Here is a 21,881-nt window from a genome sequence, read left to right on the forward strand (position 1 = left end):
AAACACACAGAAAAGACGTATAGGTTATTATTGTATAATCAAGGCTCTACTATATTCATTACTGTTTTAGTAACTTGATATTAATCTATTTTTTTATATCAAACATAAAGAAGTATAAATATGTCAATCCTTATGTCATAATTGATGCCCGGTGGCTGAGTATTAGCGCTTCGCACTCCTGTGCCACAGGTCCTGGGTTCGATCCATGGGCCGGGCAGGGTTGACTCGGCCTTTCATCCCTTCAGTGGGTCAATAAATGAGTACCAAGCATGCTTGGGAACTAAACACTGGGGGTTTCGCGTTTGGCTGACCACCTGACCCGAACATCTGCTCCTGCACCCCAGAGTCAAGAAAACTGAGATGGGCACAGTAGGCCTTGAATCTCTGCGGGCTGTAGCGCCACTGAGTTCAGTTTATATCACAATTAGATATAAATTTAAAAAATATATGCATGATTATAGGAATAACAAATATCTCAAATTTATTTATTTTTCCTTTCTTTATTTAGCAATAATAATGTAAATTTTCTAATTCATTATTTCATATATATATACATAATCTAAGATTTTAAAGTTTTTTTCCAATAAGAATTTATACGCAAAACAATATATTCAAAATTTTATACTTACGCTTCTTTATTTTTTTTTCCCTGAACAACAGAAATTTTATACACTCTATTTTACATTTTATGATTATTACTATGACAAAACACAAAAGAAAAACATCTAAATTAATAATACTATAATACTCCTGTATAATCAAAATATGTTTTTGAAAACATTAGGTTGAATTTAATTAAGTTCACATAGGCTTTTACACAAAAGAACAACTACTCCAGTAAAATCAAAGTATTTCAAGAATATTATTGATGACTCAAAAATACTAAATATTGACACACTTAGTTTATCAAATAAACTTGTGAAAATAACTACTTATTCAGTTTAGCAAAAATACTACAATAACTGAAAATTACTTTTTGTAGATTTAAACAAACATTGCTTTCAACTTATTAGTAATTGGCTGAGAAATCTCGGGAATAATTTATTCCTCTGTAGTCATTTATCCCTCTTTAATTATTAACGTAAAATGAGAGCTACTAAAGTAAAATTTTAGCACTTACAGCTAATTTTGTTAGAGGAAAACAAGTAGCGAAAATATTTTCAAGAAAATTAAACAAAAATTTAACACAAAGCTATGATTAAATTAACATAATCAGCATAAAAGCCATGTTATTTGATTTAGACGTTAAATTTATTGAAAATTGCAGCTATTTAAAGAAAATTTTAGAGTTTAAAGCAAATCCTAGAGCACTAAAAAATAAAAGCAACAAATATTGACAAGAAAAATTTGTCTCATAAATTAAGCTTTACTTTTGCAATTTTTTTTTTATTAATATTTTTATTAATTTTTTTAAAAATAATTATGTCAATTTGGTGTTAAATTTACTACATCCAGCATAAATATCTTAAATCAGGAAGAAAGATCTTTAGAATTTCTGACGATCAATCTAAACAGAACTTAATCACTAGAATATTTTCGATGAGAATGCTATGTTTTCTACAAATTTCAGCATATCCTTAATAAAAAATTATCTCTGTTAGAGACGAAGTAATTAATATTGTATTTTGAATTAACATTGTATTCAAAGCAATTAATATTTTGATATCATATTTGCAAAATTGATACAAAATATTATATAATCTAAAGATAAATACTACTTGAAATTTCACCTTTCTTCTCCAAACAATTTGGGGCTGATTATTATCATCCCCAGGCAATTCCTTATTGGCATCAGACATCTTTCGCTGAGGAACTGTTTTCGGAACTGAGTATGGTAGAGTCTCACTAATCGATGACAAAACCTCCTTTTTAAGGTTCACTTTCTCAGAACCTGAAATCTTTTCACCAGATAAATCGGAAGCGATCATATCACCTTTCCTAGAAAAGGTTTTGGTCTCAGGTTCCATAAGGCTCTTTATATCTTTCAAAGATTCAGGTTTCACATCCAAAATATTATTGCAGTTAATAAAATCGGATTCAATAGGCGAAGAGTTTTCAATTTGTTTTGATGTACAGTCAGATGATAAAGAGTCAGATTTTAAGCTATCTGAAGGCGAGCTAGGAACATTTTTATCTTCTAAAATAAAGCTTGTCTCCTCAGCAACTTCCAGATTTAATGAAAGTTGGGTGGTGTTTCTCTTCACATTTGCCACAGTTTCACAAATAGCATTTGTTGAATGTGATGGTGGACTCTCTTGAGGCTCAATAGTAATTTTCTCATTGCGTAGTTCAGTGTTTTCCTCTTTTGTAGATAAGTTTGTGTCAAAGGAGAGGATATTGTTATCATTAGAAACACAAACAGCTCTATCAAGGGTATCTTCATCTTCATGTGATCTAAAGAGGAATTAATACATTTAAAAAATTGTTTAATAATAATTTCAATAATTATTAATAATAATTGCATATTAAGATGTTTACATTTAAAATTATAAAATAAAAGAACAGGGTGATTTTATAAATAAAGCAATCCTATTAAGATCAACATAGAGCTCATTCTGGTTAAAGGGTGTTGATGAAACTTGGTGTACACGTTACATTAAACCCAAGAAAAATACAATAAAAAATGACACACATTTTGACGATAGATGGCGCTTTTCAAGTACAAGAAAGGGCATCAAAGCAGTTTAAAAAGCTTAACAGTTACTGTTTTAAGAGTGTTCAGTATCATGTTATCATAGAAGAAAGAAAGAACTAAAATAGATGTTTGTTAAATTCAAAGAGATTGATGAGTTACAAGTGTGATGCAAAGAGGAGAATCAAAGTGGTTTATAATATAACTGAATAGAAAGCAAACATAACATGTCACATTGCTGCAATTGATTATGACAGCTTTTTAGCCAAGATTGAACCCACTGTTTTGAACACTTGTTTGATGAAAAGGGAATGCACATAGAACAAATTAAAAACTTTTGCATCAGCAAATTTGCTGCGAAGGTGAAAACTCAAACTAATTTTTTATAGCAAATTTCTTTTTCACAAGGTCCATAAAACTTATATGCCAGCCAAATATCTTAGACATTTATCAACAGAAAAAAACTTTATGTTGCTCTAAACGAGTAAATTTAATTATAACTACTATGGATTTACCATAAAAATATTTTTTTCTTTTTCTATGAATAGCCTAGATACAAAACCAGGTGCAAAAAAATAACTGTATTTTTTAAAAAAGCTGTGTTACATATGTGCTGTATCAAATTTTTTAAAAGATTCTAAATGAGCAAACAATAACACTTGGCTAAAGTTAAGAAATTCTTTTTCATAAAGAAATGAAAATTGCTATTTTGAATTTTTCAAGATCTGGTCTTCAAGTTATCCCAATTTTTAATCCAAGTTACTTGAATTAATTTTGTAAATTATATGCTTTTTTTAAAAATAAAATGAATTAAAAAAGGAAACTCAAACTAGTTAAACTGTTAACTGTATAGTTCTATTGTATAGCTTTTCAGTTCTTTTCATAAGCTTGCTTATTATTCCACTTTTTTTTGCAGTAAAAGTTTATCTGTGCGCTTAAAAATTTTATATTTTATTAATTTACCACATTTCCTTCAGGTAGCAGTCAGCAGGTCTGAACAACTAATTTATTTTTAAGACTTATGCAGACATTTGAATATAAATATACCAATACTAAACTATGTTTTAAAGCAAGAAGATAAATTTATTATGAATATTACTATGGATACAATAGAGGTACAATGTTCAGCTTAACAATTTTTACTTTTAAGGTTGGTTGTAATGTAATAAATTGAAAACTTACAAAAATTTATAAATACAGAAATAAAATTTCTCTAATTTATAAGAATACATTACATAACTTTACACAAAAGAGGATATTGATATAATTTTTATGCATAAATCAAACTAAGAAAGGAAAATAAAAGTTTTAAAAAAAGATGATTTTATTTTTTAAGTAGTAATAATTTGCTAGCTTTTTTATGTGAAAAATGCTTCTTTTAGAGCAGGTAAATTTGAAGGGAAATTTTTTATTTTTATTTTTGCGAGATTTGGAATGCAACCTAGAGGAATTGGGAGTAGATTTTGAGCAGAAATGCTTGCTTTAATCAAGTTGGAGTACCTCAAATGCATTAGAGTAGCAGGGAGCATTTATTGAAGCAATTTTCACAGCAAAATTTAAAAAGAAAACAAGGTTTAAAAAAATTTTAACTACATAACTAGTAAATTTTTCAAAAATACATACTCATTTCTATTAGGTGATTCCTCTATCACAGGTTCTTCACAAGCCATTTCATAATTAGGCGGGCAGCTATTGATGTCAGGATCTTCCATATCATTTTGTAGATTACTAAAAGAATTAGTAGTTGCAGATTCTTCCACTATCATTGTATTAGTATCCAATCCAAGCTGTTCTAAGGAATTATTTTCTTCAATCTTATCCTTATCAACTAACATTTGTGGAACAATTAATGACTTATTTTCATCTTTTGAAAAAGGTTTATATTTTTCATCCGTTAAATCATGCAAAGAACCAGTATGAAATGAATGTTCTTCATCATTTTTTTCATAGATACTGTCCACAGAGCACCATTTGTTCAGAGATTTTCTGTAGGATGAATTAAAATCATGTCCAGGTTTAATTGAAATTAATAAACCATCTGGAGTTTTGGATGTATCACAATTCACACTTGTTCCCCCAGTTTTAGATTCTGATGCTAGATCTAAGCATACATCTGAATTCTTTCTAGCCATATCAAAACTGTCATCAGACATTGTACGTCTATTAGACAATTTGTCCTGAATAGATAAATCTGATTCACTTTTTGAGTCAGAAGATAACTTCCTTAGTTCCTTTATATCTATCTCTTCAATATAAGGGGTAACATTCTCATTTGAAGATTCAGTCAATTTTAACATACATTTATCAGATTCATTCACACTGAAAGTTAAATTATCATCAACCTTAGTCAAATTATCATCAGAAAAAGTCAAATTATCATCAGCAGTAGCCAAATCATCAGCAGTAGTCAAATTATCATCAGCAGTCACAAAATTTTCATCAACAGTAGCCAAATTATCATCAGCAGTAGTCAAATTATTATCAGCAGTGGCTAAATTATCATCAGCAGTGGCTAAATTATCATCAGCAGTGGCTAAATTATCATCAGCAGTAGCCAAATTATCATCTGAGGTAGATAAATTTTCATCAGCGACAGAAGTATTTAATACAACCGTTTCTGACACACTTTGAAACTTTTCTAAAATAAAAATATGTATATATTTTTAGTAAACAAATATTTTTATTTAAAAATATTTTAACAAATGCTGAGAAATATTAGTAAACAGTAACTCGCTATTACATATATATCTCATAGATAATCTGAATAATCTCAAAACGGTCCAGTTAACATCAGCTTTTTTAAAGACAATTAACTATTAAGGGAATGCTTAGACTAAATTTTATCAAATTTTTATTCCTAGAAACTGAGAAGAGTTTAATAACCCTGATGTTGCCAGATTTTTACCTAGGGTTATTTAATAATTACCTTGTTTGCTAAGATACTTTTTCAAAAGACAATTCAAAATTTTTATGCAAATGAGTTTTGATTAAATGAAAAATAACATTCCTTACTTGCAGGGTAAAAATTCAATTTCACTCTTCAGAAATCTAAAGTTTAAAAAATTAATGTTGTGAAAAATAAGGAAGGATCTTGCTCGAGAAATCAAAAAATTTTCTTGTTTTAAAAATTGGCTTAGCAATGCTGGACTCAAATTCATGAAAGAAATGAAAAAGTAAATTTTGAATTGATTTTTATTTTACAGCTCAATGCTAAAAAATAAATCTGTAATGTTTAAAAATATTTCGAACTGAAACAAAAAGAAAGAAAGATTAAATTGAATTATTGCAATCACATTTCATAAGAGATATTAAAATATATTGCTACTCTTTTATGTCCACTGAAAAGCCAAATAAAACCACTTAAAATTTTAATATTTTTAGGAATTGTAAAAAAAAAAAATCACAAACAAAAATTATTGATCTTTTTTTCCACAAACTGATTGCTACTTAAAATACAGACATTCTTCTAACACCCCTAAAATTTCTTGACTGAAGCAAAGCAATGAAGATAAGAAATCACGCACCATCTTTTGTGTAACAACTCACACAAATATCACAATTATCTATGCCATACTGCATCAAGAAATAAAAAATCAATTGAAAAGAAAATAAAGGTGATACCATACAACCAAAATGAGATTGTTGTTTTACAGTCGTCTTCGTTGAACTTTTATTGTTTTCCAACTATCAAAATATAATTACAGCCACAGCACAAAAATGCAATTATTTATAGTTATAAAGAAACCAAGACACCATAACTTTTTTTCATAATGAAAAACAAAATTTTAAAAAATATAAGGACTGAAACATAGCATTACAGTTTTTTAACGTTAAATTTATTTACAGAAATAATAATATTTAATGCATTTTAAAACTGAAAAAATTTAACTTTTTTACTAATAAAATTAATTTTATTTAATTTACTTTAAAGCATAGTAAATTCATAAAGATAGTTAATGGTAGCTAAAGAGCTGACTGATGCTAAATTGCTTCGAAAACTAACAGCTTCAGGTGAACATACCTTTAAAAACTGATGTATCTTCTAAATTATCAGCTACATTCTCTTTAGCAATCAAGCTATCTTCTGGCTGTGGGAGTTTGGGTTCTGCTTCAATGGGTTTTACATTGTCGTTCTCTATAGAAAAATATAAAAAGTAGTAGGAGACACTTAAAAAGAATAGAGAACAGAAACTTTTATAATTAAGAAAATTTATTTATTTATTTTAATAAGAATATGGGATCTGAAATGAATAATCCCAAGAAAATTGAAGCAAAAGATATATATCACAATTAAAAGTTCATTAGCTTTATAATTTAAATGGAAAAAAGATAGAGAAATTTATAGCACTCAAACAAGATATGATTCTCAAAATGGCAAAGATAAATACAGAAAATGTTTGAAATAAGAAAATATGCAGTTGTCAACAAAAAATTGTAAGGGAAACTAAAGGAGGGAAGGAAAAAAAACTTTAATAGCGGAGGAAACTTTGTTGGCCAAATTAGGGCAGATTGCATTTACATATAGGTGCAGGGCAAAAGGGGACATTTAATAGGGAATTGGCATTCATGTAAATAAAAAAAGGTTTACTATCATCAAGATGACTTAAGTCAGGAATGGAAAGAATTTTGGTTTTTTTTATCTAAGTTAAGTTTATGCCGAAGTTTCCAACAGAATAATGAACAGTTAGATACATCTGTCATGTTCCTTTCATTGAAATTTTAGAATGCATCTGGTTTTTCCAATGTGATTATCAACACTAATGTGATCTTTAAAGACCATATTAATTTCTACGCTGTTTATTTACACATTTATTTAATTATTTATTTGATTATTGAAAATTGTGCTTTCTCTAATCAAAACTTGTTCTAGTCTTCTCATTCATGTCACATTGTCTTAAGAATATTTGAACACCATATCAACCTGTTTCTATTTCAATAATGTCAATGGAGATTTAATTTTTAAATTAAATTTCCAAAGTACAAAAAGTAGGATATTTTTACATCATGTGCCCTTAGTTATACAAGATGACCAAAGAGTATAGAAATGGTCAAGTATCAGGAGAAAAATGTATTGGATCTCTAATCTAAAAACATATGTAGGAGATATTTTCAATAAATGCCTTCACTGAATCCAAACATAGCGTTCAAAATACTCTTTGGAAGCGAGACAGGATTGATTTGGATGAATACAAGAAGAAGTACTTTAGTTTGACCTACAGTTTTTAGCATTTTGGTTCACAGATGCTGATAAAATCCCAAAATGGAGTAAATTGCTTAATAACAGAGAAATATTGAGAAATATATAAAAATTTGAAGAAAAAATATAAAAATAGATACGTTTGATATTTCAAAAAAGCTATCTAATAGTATTAAACATAACCCCCTTCCCAAACTAAGTCATAATCCCCAAAAGTTGCCTAAGTGGTTCAGTTTTCAATCATTAAAAATATTTCCCATGGGTATCTTTTAATTATTGATTGGAAGCATATTTCTCCAAATGAGTGATATATAAGTCTTTAATACCTTGTTTGCTATCATTTGGAGCAAGAAAGCAGTTACTCTCTTCAGTTAAAGTAATTTCTTGAGGCACTTCAATGTCTTCTGGAAATATAAAAAACAAAAAAAGTGTTTTTGTTTCATTTGAGATAATCAAAAAAGCATATCTCACAAATTTCAGGCGTAAATTCAAGTAATGTTAAAATTAGGAAACATCAAATTTTAGTAAAATTGAGGATTTCAAGTAAAAACAATTGAAACACACATATATAGCTTAAATACACACAATAGCTGTCAAATTACAATATTATGTCAGTATCTGCTAAATCTCGTTTTTAAATCAATGACTTCTACCAGTAACTTTTTATGACATACAATGGTTAATGCATTATTTCAAAATAATATCGAAAGACGGTCTAAAACAGTGTAACTTTTTTCGTAAAAAAAAAATATTGTTTTAACTGAGCAGTACTTTGCATATTTACTTAATAATTCAACTAAAACAAAGGCTGTAAAAAAAACTAAACAACAAAACTTTTAAACTATCACTAGCACCAACCATTAATACTTCAAACCATATTCACATAGATTTTTTCTTAAATCTATACGATTAATCATACATATCTTCCTATTTACAGGGTTTAAAATGCTCAAAGCCAGCTTTGGAGCAATTTCAAAGCACCAAATTTCTTATTTTGGAGCATGCAAGTCCTGCTTTACATGAACAGCTAATAATACAATTTGAAAAATGTGTAAAGTTGTAGCGAGTTGTAAGCGCCACAAATAAAAATCAAAAGCCACTTTAATTTAAAATGGATTTGCAGAGAATAAACACGAATCTGAAGAATTCAGTTTTGCCATATATATAACAGCAAAAATCCTCGTTCCTTATCAATTTTTGACGAAAGGCCTGGGAAAGGAGAGGTCAATCCGGTTTTTTTCATTATTATAACAGAAAACTTTGATAGTTTTTTCGCTTTCGTTTATGCTTGGAGCCAATTCTGTGCAATGATTTTCTGTAATAAAAATATCCTTGGATTTTTCAGTGCAAATTATATTAAATATACCCTTTCTGCATGGTAATGAAGTTGTTGGAAATACAATTGAGTTCTAAGCTTTTTCAGCCGAATTCCAGGCTCACAGGAATCAAGACATTAGAAAGATGTCATATCCTAATGTGTATCTATAAGATTGATGTATATGATCGATGTGTGTTGCCTCGGCTGTCGTGGTATTCTTATATTTCCTCACATGTATAAGCATTATACAACTAAACTCATAACAGCATCTACTTTCTATCCATATAATTATAATGTCATGTGCAGACGATATTGTTTTAGTTTTGTCTGTTTGGTTATGGTTAATGATTGTTGTAAATTCACAATTGTAATCACTGATACATAAAAACATAAAAAATATCAGCTTCGAATTTAAAATACAAAAAAATCATGGCAAGTCATCACGAACAGCAATCATAGTAGGTCTCAGTTCAAAATAGCAAATCACATCATCACAAAACAAATCAGATAAGGTCATTAAATTAGACAATCACATCAATATAAAATATTGCAAATTTTGAAAATCCCTTGCTATTTAAATGCATAATAATAAACTAACTAGCAAAAAAATATTTTTTAGAAACGCCATTGCCAAAAATTTTACATTTTATATTTCCCGAGCATTAAGTTTGTTAAAAATTTTATTGTTTAAAAATTGAACAGCACTGTTATTTTAAATGCAGTACACTAGTTAAGTTCACACACAGCTAATTTTTATTAAAAAGTACGTGTAACAGCTTTTGTGTATATAAATAATCTTCATATAATCCAAACTGAATAGCATACCAGGAGCACCTGTAATATCATCTTCCAAAATAGTCTTCTCATTATCTTCAAATGCTAATGACTCTTCACTTCCAGCTGACTCTATTGCTGCATCTTTTTGCTCCACAATGATTTTCTCTGCAATATAAGAATAAATGTGTTCATAACTTTTCAATTAATCTTTAATTCTAGATTCAAAGTTAAATATTTAGTGAAGAATGGAATTAAAAAAAGCAGTAAGTACTATTTTTTTCAAACATTATTTATTTCCCAGAAAAAATTTTTAAATTATTTATGAGCAATAAAGATATTCTGAAGGTTCTCTAACAGTTAAATTTTTCGTAAGTAGCATAATTGTTCAGTGAATCAAAAAGAGAAAAAAGAAAGATATTATAATGAATAACTTTTGTTTTAATGATTGGATTTTTATATCCAAGAGCCAATGTAAATAGTTCAAAGATATAACCTTAAATATGCTAATTAAGTGATGTCTACTATTAATTAAGATACAAAAATATGCTTTTTCTGAACGAATATACCTTTTATTTAACATATTTTGATTCATGATTGTTAAAAAAAATGGGGATGGGCTAGCATCAATCTGAAAATTCGAAGATAATTTCATGCACAAAATTACTTTTTATCAATTATTTATTATTATTTTATAATAATAAATTTTATTTAATAAATTTTATTCAAAAATTTTATTTAATGATAGTTAGAAAAAAATTAAATTCTAAGAAAGACACATTTTTTATATAATTTTCAACTAACTCATTTTTAAACAAAAAATTTGCATGATTTTCCAAGAACGATTTAACAAAGTCATACTTACTAACTTAGTATTTGTTATTTAAAATTAGATAAGTTAAAATGAACCAAAAATTTGCATATTTTACTACTGAAACTATTAAAAGCTGTTGAAACATAGAGAAATACTCTCCATCAAGAAAAAAAAAAGTCATGAGGCCCAAACTTTAGACCATTATTCTGCTAAAATATTAAGACTATATACTCTAAACAGCAGTTATCCCCATATTTTGGTGATCAAAATTCCCAAATTCTACAAAAAAAAGCATGTTTATTTAGAAATAGTGCATTTTTGGAACTAGCTTTGCAACTTAATCAATAGTTACCACTCATTTATTAACATATTTGTGGTAAATCCTTAAAGCTATTAAGATTGACATTTAGTGAGTAAAAAAATTCGGTCATAAAAGCAAGAATTCTTCTAAGTGATCTCTCTTTTCTTTTTTTTTGCTTACTATACATTAAACTTTTGATAGATTTTTCTCTGTTCTTAAAATTTACTGCTTTTAGGTTTTTTATAAACTCATTTTCACTTTTAAAACATTTATTTCAATTTTTAAGATATAGTTCAGAGTATTATGTTTAAAATAACTTAAAATTAAAGAAATATTTTCTCAATCCTTATGGTAAAATTAAAGAAACCCTCACTTTTTTTCCGAAGAAACTGAATAATAGACAATACAAAAAAACTGAATAATAGAAACTGAAAGAAAGACAATATCTTCTTGAGTGTTTTAGAGCTCTAAATGGTTATGGAAGTTTCAAGTCAAAGAATGGCATAGATCGGTTAGAAATAGTTAAAATTACAATAAATTATAGTCAACTGACTAAGATTTGTAAATTACCTAAATTATCATATTTCTAAAAAAGTTCGGTTAGAAATAGTTAAAATTACAATAAATTATAGTCAACTGATTAAGATTTGTAAATTACCTAAATTATCATATTTCTATAAAAGTATCAAATTGAAATTTATTTATAGAGTAATAGTTATTTTTCTAAATTATTTTGATATTTAAACCATTAGTATGAGGTTTCTGAAGAAATAATTCACACTGTACAAACAATAAATTATATCAGTTAAGCAGTAAGTTTAATATTAGTAAGAATTAAGTTTATTATTAGTAAGAATTAAGTAAGAATATTAGAAATGTAGTAAAACTTTTCATGCTTTCTGAAGACAAAAAAACGTTTTAAGAAAACTGCCCAAGTCAAGTCAGAAAATAACAAAAATGTGCATAGATTTGAAAATTAAAATTTAGCCACAAAAAGAAAAAAAAAATGATTGCATTTATTTAGAATAAAAAAAAAAGAATACACTGCTTTCTTTATATTCAACGCATGCTTTTATTAATTATTTCATTTTTATTAATTCACAATAAAAAATTGCTCATTTAGTAATATATTTTGTACATAGCTGATATTATTTATGTATAGTATAAGAATAAAATGAAAAGAAAATAACATTTGATATGCAGTGCCACAAGATTTCACTATAATTGTACATCAAAAAATAACTACTTTACATAGTTAATTTAAGTTAACTAATTAAGCTACTTTACAATTTCGAAACTTAAATCAAATATAGTTCAAGGTTTACCTGAAATTTCACTTTTCATTTCTGCAGTAGATATATCTGTATTCCCACTGTAATTTGAAATGGTATCTAATCCTATCTCACTTTCCATACTAATTTGAGAGGTTCTACATAATGCTGATACAACAGATGATTCCTAACAAAATAGTTTGAATAAGTTATTTTTTTAATTAAAGTAAGTTCAATATATATAGATAGATAGATAGATGTATGTATGCATGTTATGTATGCATACATATGCATGCTATATCATCAAAACAAACTAACACAAAGGTAACCAATTCATGGCAGACTTGCCACAACTGAATTCTGACAGTAGTACATAAAAACTTATCAAAATATTTAAAAAAAATTATAAAATGTGAAAAATAACAATGCCAGAAAACTAAACGAAATCAATTGTCCTAGGCAACCATACAATACTAAACACAATAAGGCACTTGCTCAAACAGCAAGCAATCTAAATTATATTAATTTCGAAAATATGCAAGCATTTTTCCAAATTTACATGATTTGACTTTCAGGTATTGATATTATATCAACTTATATTTCTGGATAAATATTTTTGAAAATAAGCATAAGTAATTCAAAATATTGTTCAAGAAAAACTGATATGCACCATAAACATCTAATTATGTTAGCATGCCAATCCCAATATAGATGACTATGATAATAAAAATTTACAAGTTCAAAAGCCATAATTAAAGTTTTTCATTTTTATTGTATGCAAAACCTGCCTGATTGAACCTTTAAAAATGCTTTTTTAACAATAAAACTAGAGTTTTTTTTTCTTTTTGTTGTATTTTTACGTTAGTTTTTATATTTGTCACTATCCAAACTTAAATAGAAATAATTTGCCATTTGCATAAAAATCCTATAATAAATTTTTAAATAACATTTTTTATTCTTTCAAAAGTTGAAAAAAAGGTAACACACAATTTTTTTTTTTTTTAAAGGGGCATTCTATTTACAGAGGTTTGCCTCCCATACACTAACTTTTTTAAGTAAAAGTAACTTTTATAAGTTAATATGCAAAAAATTTTCAGCAGTTTCTTTTGAAATTCAACAAGATAAATTTTCTAAAAACCAGGGATAAATGTAAAAAAAAAATAATATGAGCATAATTATAAAACAATGGCTTAATAATAAAAAGGAAAGAAAACAGAATACAAACAGATTCATCATCCGGATCTTCCATTAATTCTTCAAAAACCTCTGCTTTATATTCAATAATAAGTTCCAAAAGTGGTCTCCTTTCTGTTGCATTAGATATAAATGGGTGCTATAAATAACAAAAACATAAATTAAACACATTAAATTCTTAAAATAAGTAAATAACCACTTTAGTAATAATCATTTTTTTTAAATATGTAAGAAATAAAAGGCCAACCTTACCCTAAGTAATTCAGCAGCAGTCAATCGAGATAAAGGATCTTTGACTAAACATTTTCTCAAAAATTCCTTAAATTCTGATGACCTTCAAAAGCATTTATTCAGATAAGAAATAAATATAGAGAATGAAAAATAACATACATAGATAAATAAGGTGTTATTTTTTTCTCTTTTTTCTTTAATTAAAGGTTAATAGGTTAAAGAAAATTAATTAATAAAATAATTAATTAATAGTTAAGATTAATTAATTAATAGGTTAAAGAAAAACAGAAAAGTATAGTTTGCAGTATTCAGCTTAAAAAATAAGTAAATTCCATCGCATCAAGCTCAGAAAGTAGTCACAAAGTTCATAAAAATATGCTACTAACTGGGGGAAAAACACTACTTTCTGCTGCATGTGAGATACATCTAACAGAAATATATGTCAATTCTGTCCGTTGACTGCAACAAAGTAGTTAATTATTTCAGAAAAATTAGTTCCCTAATTTCTTTTTTATAAGCAATGTCCCCTCTTCAGGGGTGATTGTGAGCCCAAGTCAAAATTCCGGAAAATTTCTTGAGTTTTTTTAAAAAAAAAAATGTTTAAATTCAAAAATCAGAAAAAAAATTAAACAAGGTTTTTTTTCTTCCTTTTTCTCAATATTTCTTAGTTTACTTAAAATATATTTAAAATTTCACACATACCTATACCATTTACACATACCTATGATGGCCTGGAGAAGTAATTAAAATTTACAAATATGTCTTTCTTTCTTGAGTTTATGATTATAACAACTATTTACTGATAAAAAATGAATATTAATCATGAATATAAGCTTATAAAGTATTTCTCTGGCTCTCCCTTACAAACAAATAAAATAAACTGTGTTTTTAAGTTCCACCTTCGAAAATTTGATTTCCGGAAACTTCTGAGATCAATGATTCTTTGAAACGTCTGGACCTTCGATCTCCGGAAACTTCCGAATCACTGTTAGCGAAAATTCCGGAAATTCAGATTTTTTCCGGAGCACAATCAGCCCTGCCTCTTAGCAATCTTTGTAACAAAGTTAGAGTTAGTTAAAGAAGAGAATAATTAATATTTTCTTACGGAGAATGCATCAAACGGCACATTTTTATTACCTTCTATTTTTATTTAGTTAGTTTTAAAACTGTTAATCAATTTTAAGACACCTGAATGAAAGATCTTAGAGGACAAAAAGTTAATTTGTCTAGCGAATAACTTCTGGATATTTCTATACATTCCAGAGATGCCAACTGCTCCAGACACGACAAAATAATTAAAAAAATGGTAACTAACTACAAACTAAATTTTGCCAATAATTGGTTAAATTAGATTACTTTTAAAAAGGTTTAACATAACTAAATTACATTAAGTAGCAAATTATGTAAGCCTTCGAATTATTTAGAAATAGCGGTGGATAAAATCCTAATAAATCAAATTTAATTAAACCAAGAATCATACAATAAAATACTACCACTCTAAAACATTTATTCGCTATCCGGAGCAAGTTGGCATCTCTAACATTCCATAGCTGATTTCCTAAAATTCGCTGAACTAACACAACATATACTTTACACTAAGGTTTTTTTGGGAGAAAACTTACCACTTTGAGGGTTGATCTAAGGTAGGAGGTTCAGATTTATGTATTTTTAACAACACACGCATAGGGCTGAGTTCGTGATTTGGAGGTTCCATTTGAGCAAATTCTATTAAAGTGACACCCAAGCTCCATATGTCAGCTTTAGAATCATATAAGTTATCCCTAAAAGTTTCACACATAACCACTTCTGGTGCCATCCTAAGTGGGAAAAAGAAAAACAATTTATAAATTTTCCTAAGTGGGAAAGAAAAAAACAATTTATACATTTTAAACACACAGGAATTTCTGCAGACCAAAAAATTTAAATTATAGCTAGATTATCCATAGTATAAAGATTTTTCTAATTTAAAGTGCAACTTAAATAATACTAATCACATTTTACTTATCTTTTACCAAATAGTGCTGTAAGTTTAATAAATCAACAAACGTATTCGTAATTTTTAATAGAAAAATATTGTGTTTTGAACTTATACAAAAACATTAAAAATCTCAAAAAAAATTTTACATTTTTTTTTTTAGTTAAACAGTTTAGACATACAAGAACATTATAACATAAGCATTAGCTTCTTTAGCAACCAACATTGTATATCTTGTGATCTTGATATTTTAATGTTATTAACTGTAAGGCATAGCATTTTGATAATACGAAATTTTAATAACAATTAATATTAAAAAAAACTTTAAGTACATCTATACTGGACTCTTAATTTGAACTCATTATATTTAGCCAACGCTCAAGAATTGCGAACAGTTTAAGGCAGTGTTTCCCAAACTTATGACTTTCGTGTACCCTTTCTTAATTTTTCGTAACGCTGTTTACCCCCTAATAAAGAAATGAATGCATTTTTTCTATAAATAAATTGCACAAAAGTTAAAAATCACTACTGGATGTTGACACTACTAATTATTAACTCTGCAAAAAATAGCTAATAGAAAAATACGTAATCGTAAATTTTCATGATTTTAAATAAAAATTTTTGAAATTTTCGTTTGTTGCAAGATATTTTGCATGAGAATGCGTACCCCCGCTAAACTTTTTCCGTACCCCTGGGGGTACACGTACCACACTTTGGGAAACACTGGTTTAAGGGGTCAGGAAATCAAACCTTTGGAGGGAAAGGAACTGTAAATTAAACTCCTTTTTCAAAGCAAGCATGAGCAATCCTAAATTAACATGAAAATTAAAATTAATGAAATCTTATCCTCAAAATCTGATTTAAATAAATAAAAAATTCTAAATTTTCAATGTTTTAAAAAAAATTAAGACAAAGAATTGAAAAAAATACCTTTTATTTAAATATTAAATCAAACTATGGAAAAAAGATAATTTTGGTATAAGTTTAAAATGGACAATAACAAAATAATTACCAATGTAAATATACATCTATTTAATACTTCACAAATCTATTTTCAAAATCTAAGATCATAAAGGCATTATCAGTGTTAACGTTTAAATAATGTAGTATTGCCACCATATTTTTATCCTACATATACTGACTTAAAAAACACAAACAAAACAAAGTAACACGTTCCTATTTCAAGCAATTTGAGAAAACAAATTAAACAGCACTATAAAACCAAGTTTTAAAGGCTTTTTCAATTATTATATAAAGGCAAAAAAGTTTTGAATATTCATAAAGAAAAGAAATGTTCATTTGCATAAAAAAAACTTTAGCAAGACAAAAATGAAACATTTGTAAAGCTTCGTTGTTAACTACTATAAATGCAGTTTCACTTTATACTGCCACAATGATTATTTTGCTTAATATACACTTTAAGATAACATTGGAAAATAATGTTTTTAAAGTAAAATGTGTTTTGTTCTATGTTCTAGAATAGAACGATTTAAATACCAGTAAGGAGTTCCAATAAAAGAGTCCCGCTTCTGCATAGTGTCCTTATTTTTTGCAGATACACCAAAATCAGCTAAAAAAAATGAATAAATATTTACAATGTAAAAATAACTTAATAAGTTGAAATGTAAACTTAAAATGTACTTTCAATTGTTAAAAAAATTCCATACTTAAGAGATATTACTTTTTTAAAAGTATTTAAAAGTATAGTAAATTGTTTTGAAAGTATTTCAAAAATTATTGACAAGTTTTACAATAAATTGCTTTGATAGTATTTTGAATGCTAAAGTACTTCTAATTTACTTAATGCATCTAAAAATCAAATTAAATGTGTTTAAAACACAAATTATAGACATTCAAATGTTTAAGACATTGAAATTATAGATATTCAAATGTTCATCTGGAGAATAGACGGTTCAGGAAAAGGAGCATCCAGATATGGGACTTTGCACTGTATTTACATCACCAAAATTAACATAATTTCTTTGTGACCCACCATATTGAAAATTAGTTCAGCATATTTTGAAAAAAAATATTTAATTTTTCAGCATAATTTGAAGAAAAAAAAATTTAGTTTTTCAGCATATTTTAAAATTTATTTTTTGGTAAATTAAGCATGCTTTGAAGAAAACATAAAAATAGTGGGTGTGAAAAATACACATAAATATTTATAATAGAGCGAGTTTGAAAAAGATGCAAGTCACTAGACTGGTTAATTCCACTTTACTCATTAATAAAAAAAATTTAGCTCTTTTATTATACACTCTATAACAAAAAAATCGACGCACCAAGAACGCACTAAGACGAGCAAAATCAACGCTCGATCAGGCTGGAATGATGCCGACTGGGGACGTATAGTCTTTAGCGACAAATCCCGCTTCCAACTGTGTCCTGACGATCATCAAAGACGTGTTTGGAGACGCACAGGGCAGAGGGGGGATCCTGCCTTCACTATTGCACGCCACACCGGCCCTCAACAAGACATTATGGTCTGGGGTGCCATTTCCTTTGACAGCCGGACCCCTTTGGTCGTCATTAGAGGTACACTTACTGCAAAGTGATACGACGACGACATCCTAAGACCTGTTTTGCTACCGTTCCTTTTGCAGCGCCCTGGGCTGGTTTTTCAGCAGGACAATGCCAGACCACATACGGCACATGATGCTATGAACTGTCTGCAAGCTTGTCAAACTCTTCCTTAGCCTGCCAGATCACCAGATCTCTCTCCCATCGAGCATGTCTGGGACATGATGGTAAGGCGATTGCATCTGGCATGGAATGTTGATGACCTCGTTCAACAATTGGATCGAATTTGGCAGGAAATACCGCAAGAAACCATACGGAGCTTTATCGGTCTATGCCACGCCGTGTGGCAGCTTGCACCCAGGCTAGAGGCGGGTCAACACCTTATTGAACTTGTTACTGTAACTCTGCAATAAATTATTCAATTGTTTTGAAATTTTAATCATTTACTATTCTGTGCATTGTCTTCCTATCCACCAATTTTCGTTTCAATCGGACAACTCCTTCTTGGTGCATCGATTTTTTTTGTTATAGAGTGTATATATTGAATTAACCCTTTCATCTGCAAACAAAAATACTTGCACTCACTAAAATTTAATAACGCAAAAGTATATACTATAGACATGAAAACAACAAAAAATAAAGGCTAACTCAATGATAAAAATGCATATTCTGATAGACATTTAAAAAAAAAAAAATACCTAATTTAACGCCAGCGTCTAATGTAAGCAACACATTTCCAGCTTTAAGGTCTCTGTGAATGACTTTCTTGCTATGAAGGAAATCAAGACCCTTACACATTTCATGACATAAATATCTTATTTGAGGCTCAGTCAATGGTTTTTCTAAATCTAGCATAATGCTATCCACTGCTCCAGCCTCACATAATTCAATCAGCATCTATAAATACAAAAAACTCATTAGTACAAAAATTGCTGCATCTGTTCATCAAATATTAAAAATATACAGTGCATAAAATCATTTTAATCTTTATTGAAATTGTAAATTCTAGTGCATAGAATGAAAGTTGTTTTAGAATGCACGAGCAGCAACAGGTTTGGCAAGTTTTTTATGGTGCAAAACACAGATTAAACTCTCATGGAAAATATCTACAGTCAAAATTCTTAGGTTCCATTTTTGCAATCTCATAAATATCCTAAATTTATATTTTATATAAAAGTAATTATTACTGTTAACCTACTCAGTTTAATGCAATTGAGATTTTTTGCAATAAAACTGCATATATTTTCCTTTTCAAAACAAATTTTTCATGCCTGAACTCAACCTCAGTTTTTGATTGTTTAAATCAGTTTATGACGATTTTCCCATAAAAAAAATACATTTGCAATGAAAAAGGCCAACCCTGTAAAAATGTAAAACTGTAAAGGTAATAAAAAATTTAAATTAAAAAAAAAATACAAAATTGTTTTTAAACATTAAGCTTTATTTTCCAAGCAGCTAGAATTTTCTTTTTCCATGTCATACAGAGTGTATGATGAAAAAATTTTAAGTAAAGTAAATAAATAAAAATTTATTGAATAAATAATATTCTAAATAAAAAGAAAAGCGCCATAGATATCAGAAAACTAGTCGATGTTACTTCATTACGATTACTTCCAAGCAGCAACAAACAAAGAATTCATTCACCTCTTTGAATTTGAAAAACCTTTCGAAACAGAATATCTACAATATATTTCTCCATTCAGCTTTTTGAAGCAACTAATAAAAAAAATTATGCTCGTTTTTGCAATATCTGCACTACATTTTGTTTTTTCTTAAATGAACCTTTGTTTCTGATGAGTCTTGCAATATCAAAGCTAAATGAACAGTTAAATTTTAGAAAAAAAATCTGCTTTGTACAACTGCAAATGTACCCCTTTCAAGAAGAATTCCATTTTTCAATCATCCATGCTACACTAGAAAAAATTTAGATAATCCATTGTTATTTTAACTATTAAAACCTTAGTCTAATTACTTAATTTAACAATAAATTATAAATATTTTAATTTACATGAGTGAAAAAAATAATGAAATTTTTATTTTAGTAATTGTAATTCCACTGCAAAAGTTGAGAAATCAAGTTTTGGCCATAAAATTTAATTTTCAACTATGTTTATTTGCAGACATAAATATATTTGTAACAAGGCTAGAGTAAAAAATAATTAACACATCAAAATCACATACCCATAATTTACTGTCAAAAAAGAAAGCTTCTTCTAAGCCAACAATATTTGGATGTCGGCATTCTGTCAAAATATCAATCTCCACAGTAAAATCATCCAGATCATCTTCTCCTTTTAACTCACAAATTTTAGCAGCAGCAAAATTTCCATTTTCTTTATTAATAGCCTGAAAATGCAATAATCTCAAATTAGCAATTGAAATAACTTCAATTAGAGTTATAGCTGGAAAAAAAATTAGACCTGCAACAAGTATTTTAAAACTAGACCGACAGAAATATTATTTTAGTAATGATAATTCCATTATAAAGAGACATGATAAATTAAAAGATGGAACTCTTAAAACCAATTGTGGTGACCCAGTTTAAATTCTGGCAATGACTTGTAAAAATCTGTTGATTGCTGACATCAAATGTGCAGATCTAATGATATTAGTAGGTAAATTATTACCTTCCTTAACACCTCTTCGGTAACCACAGGATTTGTCACCAGGTGGCAGAATCATAAAGTAGAACTTGTATATCACTTAAGTTTGAATTATTGAATGTTCCTTATTTTAAGTTCACAGTTTGAAACAAAATTTATGGCTATGTTGAATTATTTTTTATAAAGCAAAGACAGGTATATTTTTTTATAACATGAAAAATATAATTTAATTTGCATTTACACCAGTTTAAATTTTTACAATGCAGATTAACATTACTATTAGGGATATTTTTCTACTCTAATGATATATATATATATATATATATATATATATATATATATATATATATATATATATATATATATATATATATATATATATATATATATATATATATAAGTTCAAAATGAAGAATTCATTGCTTTTCTTAACTTTCTTCGTGTTTTCTTGTATTTATTTATGTATTATATATATATATATATATATATATATATATATATATATATATATATATATATATATATAATAACAGGGCTACATCCCTGTTATCATTGGTGTATTCATCTTAAGAAATGCAATCAAAGCCATCATATGACATAAAAAGCTTTATTTAACGTTATGCTGGTGGTTATAACAGTTCACATCCACACTCCTCAAAGGAGGGGGTGTGGACAAGACTCCGGATGGTTCTGGCAGATGTTTATCGGAACACGTTATTCAGCAAGAGATCTTTTGCCCCGCATTAAATAGTACAGAGATTGGTGTAATTAGGTTCCAGTTGCACATGCCTTTGTAACTCTACGCATTAAGGAAAATCATAAATAATGCTTCCTAATATGGAAGTGAAAGAGGGACAAGATTCTAAAAATAACTCCTCCTTTGAAATATAAATCTAATTATTATTCAATGTTATGTTTTCAGCCTTGAATTCCCAAAATAGAATATCTCTACGCTTACTCTTTAGCAAAGACATTTTATGAAACCGAAAGAGTTTTAATTCTTTTATTAATACAAAAGTATTATTTTTAGTATTATTTTTGTATTATA

General features: G+C 27.8%; 1 protein-coding gene across 2 annotated transcripts in view; it reads right to left on the reverse strand.

Moving 5' to 3' along the window:
* Positions 1–21,881, reverse strand: part of LOC107452327 (STE20-like serine/threonine-protein kinase) — a 42,063-nt gene that overhangs the window by 16,533 nt on the left and 3,649 nt on the right. Inside the window, exons 2-13 of one of the 2 annotated variants that reach the window (XM_087161694.1) lie at positions 20,412–20,576; positions 18,929–19,127; positions 17,205–17,277; positions 15,355–15,549; positions 13,754–13,835; positions 13,533–13,640; positions 12,362–12,494; positions 9,973–10,089; positions 8,156–8,233; positions 6,654–6,767; positions 4,256–5,270; positions 1,731–2,394 (exon numbers count right to left, since the gene is read on the reverse strand). In XM_087161694.1, coding sequence (XP_087017820.1) covers positions 1,731–2,394; positions 4,256–5,270; positions 6,654–6,767; positions 8,156–8,233; positions 9,973–10,089; positions 12,362–12,494; positions 13,533–13,640; positions 13,754–13,835; positions 15,355–15,549; positions 17,205–17,277; positions 18,929–19,127; positions 20,412–20,576 — 2,943 coding nt within the window. The remainder of the gene's footprint in view (positions 1–1,730; positions 2,395–4,255; positions 5,271–6,653; positions 6,768–8,155; positions 8,234–9,972; positions 10,090–12,361; positions 12,495–13,532; positions 13,641–13,753; positions 13,836–15,354; positions 15,550–17,204; positions 17,278–18,928; positions 19,128–20,411; positions 20,577–21,881) is intronic. The other variant, XM_087161695.1, reaches the window with a different exon arrangement.

The sequence above is a fragment of the Parasteatoda tepidariorum genome, chromosome 4, assembly GCF_982258835.1.
Source record: "Parasteatoda tepidariorum strain Cologne lab strain chromosome 4, Ptep-v5.0, whole genome shotgun sequence".
Classification (NCBI taxonomy): Eukaryota; Metazoa; Arthropoda; class Arachnida; order Araneae; family Theridiidae; genus Parasteatoda; species Parasteatoda tepidariorum.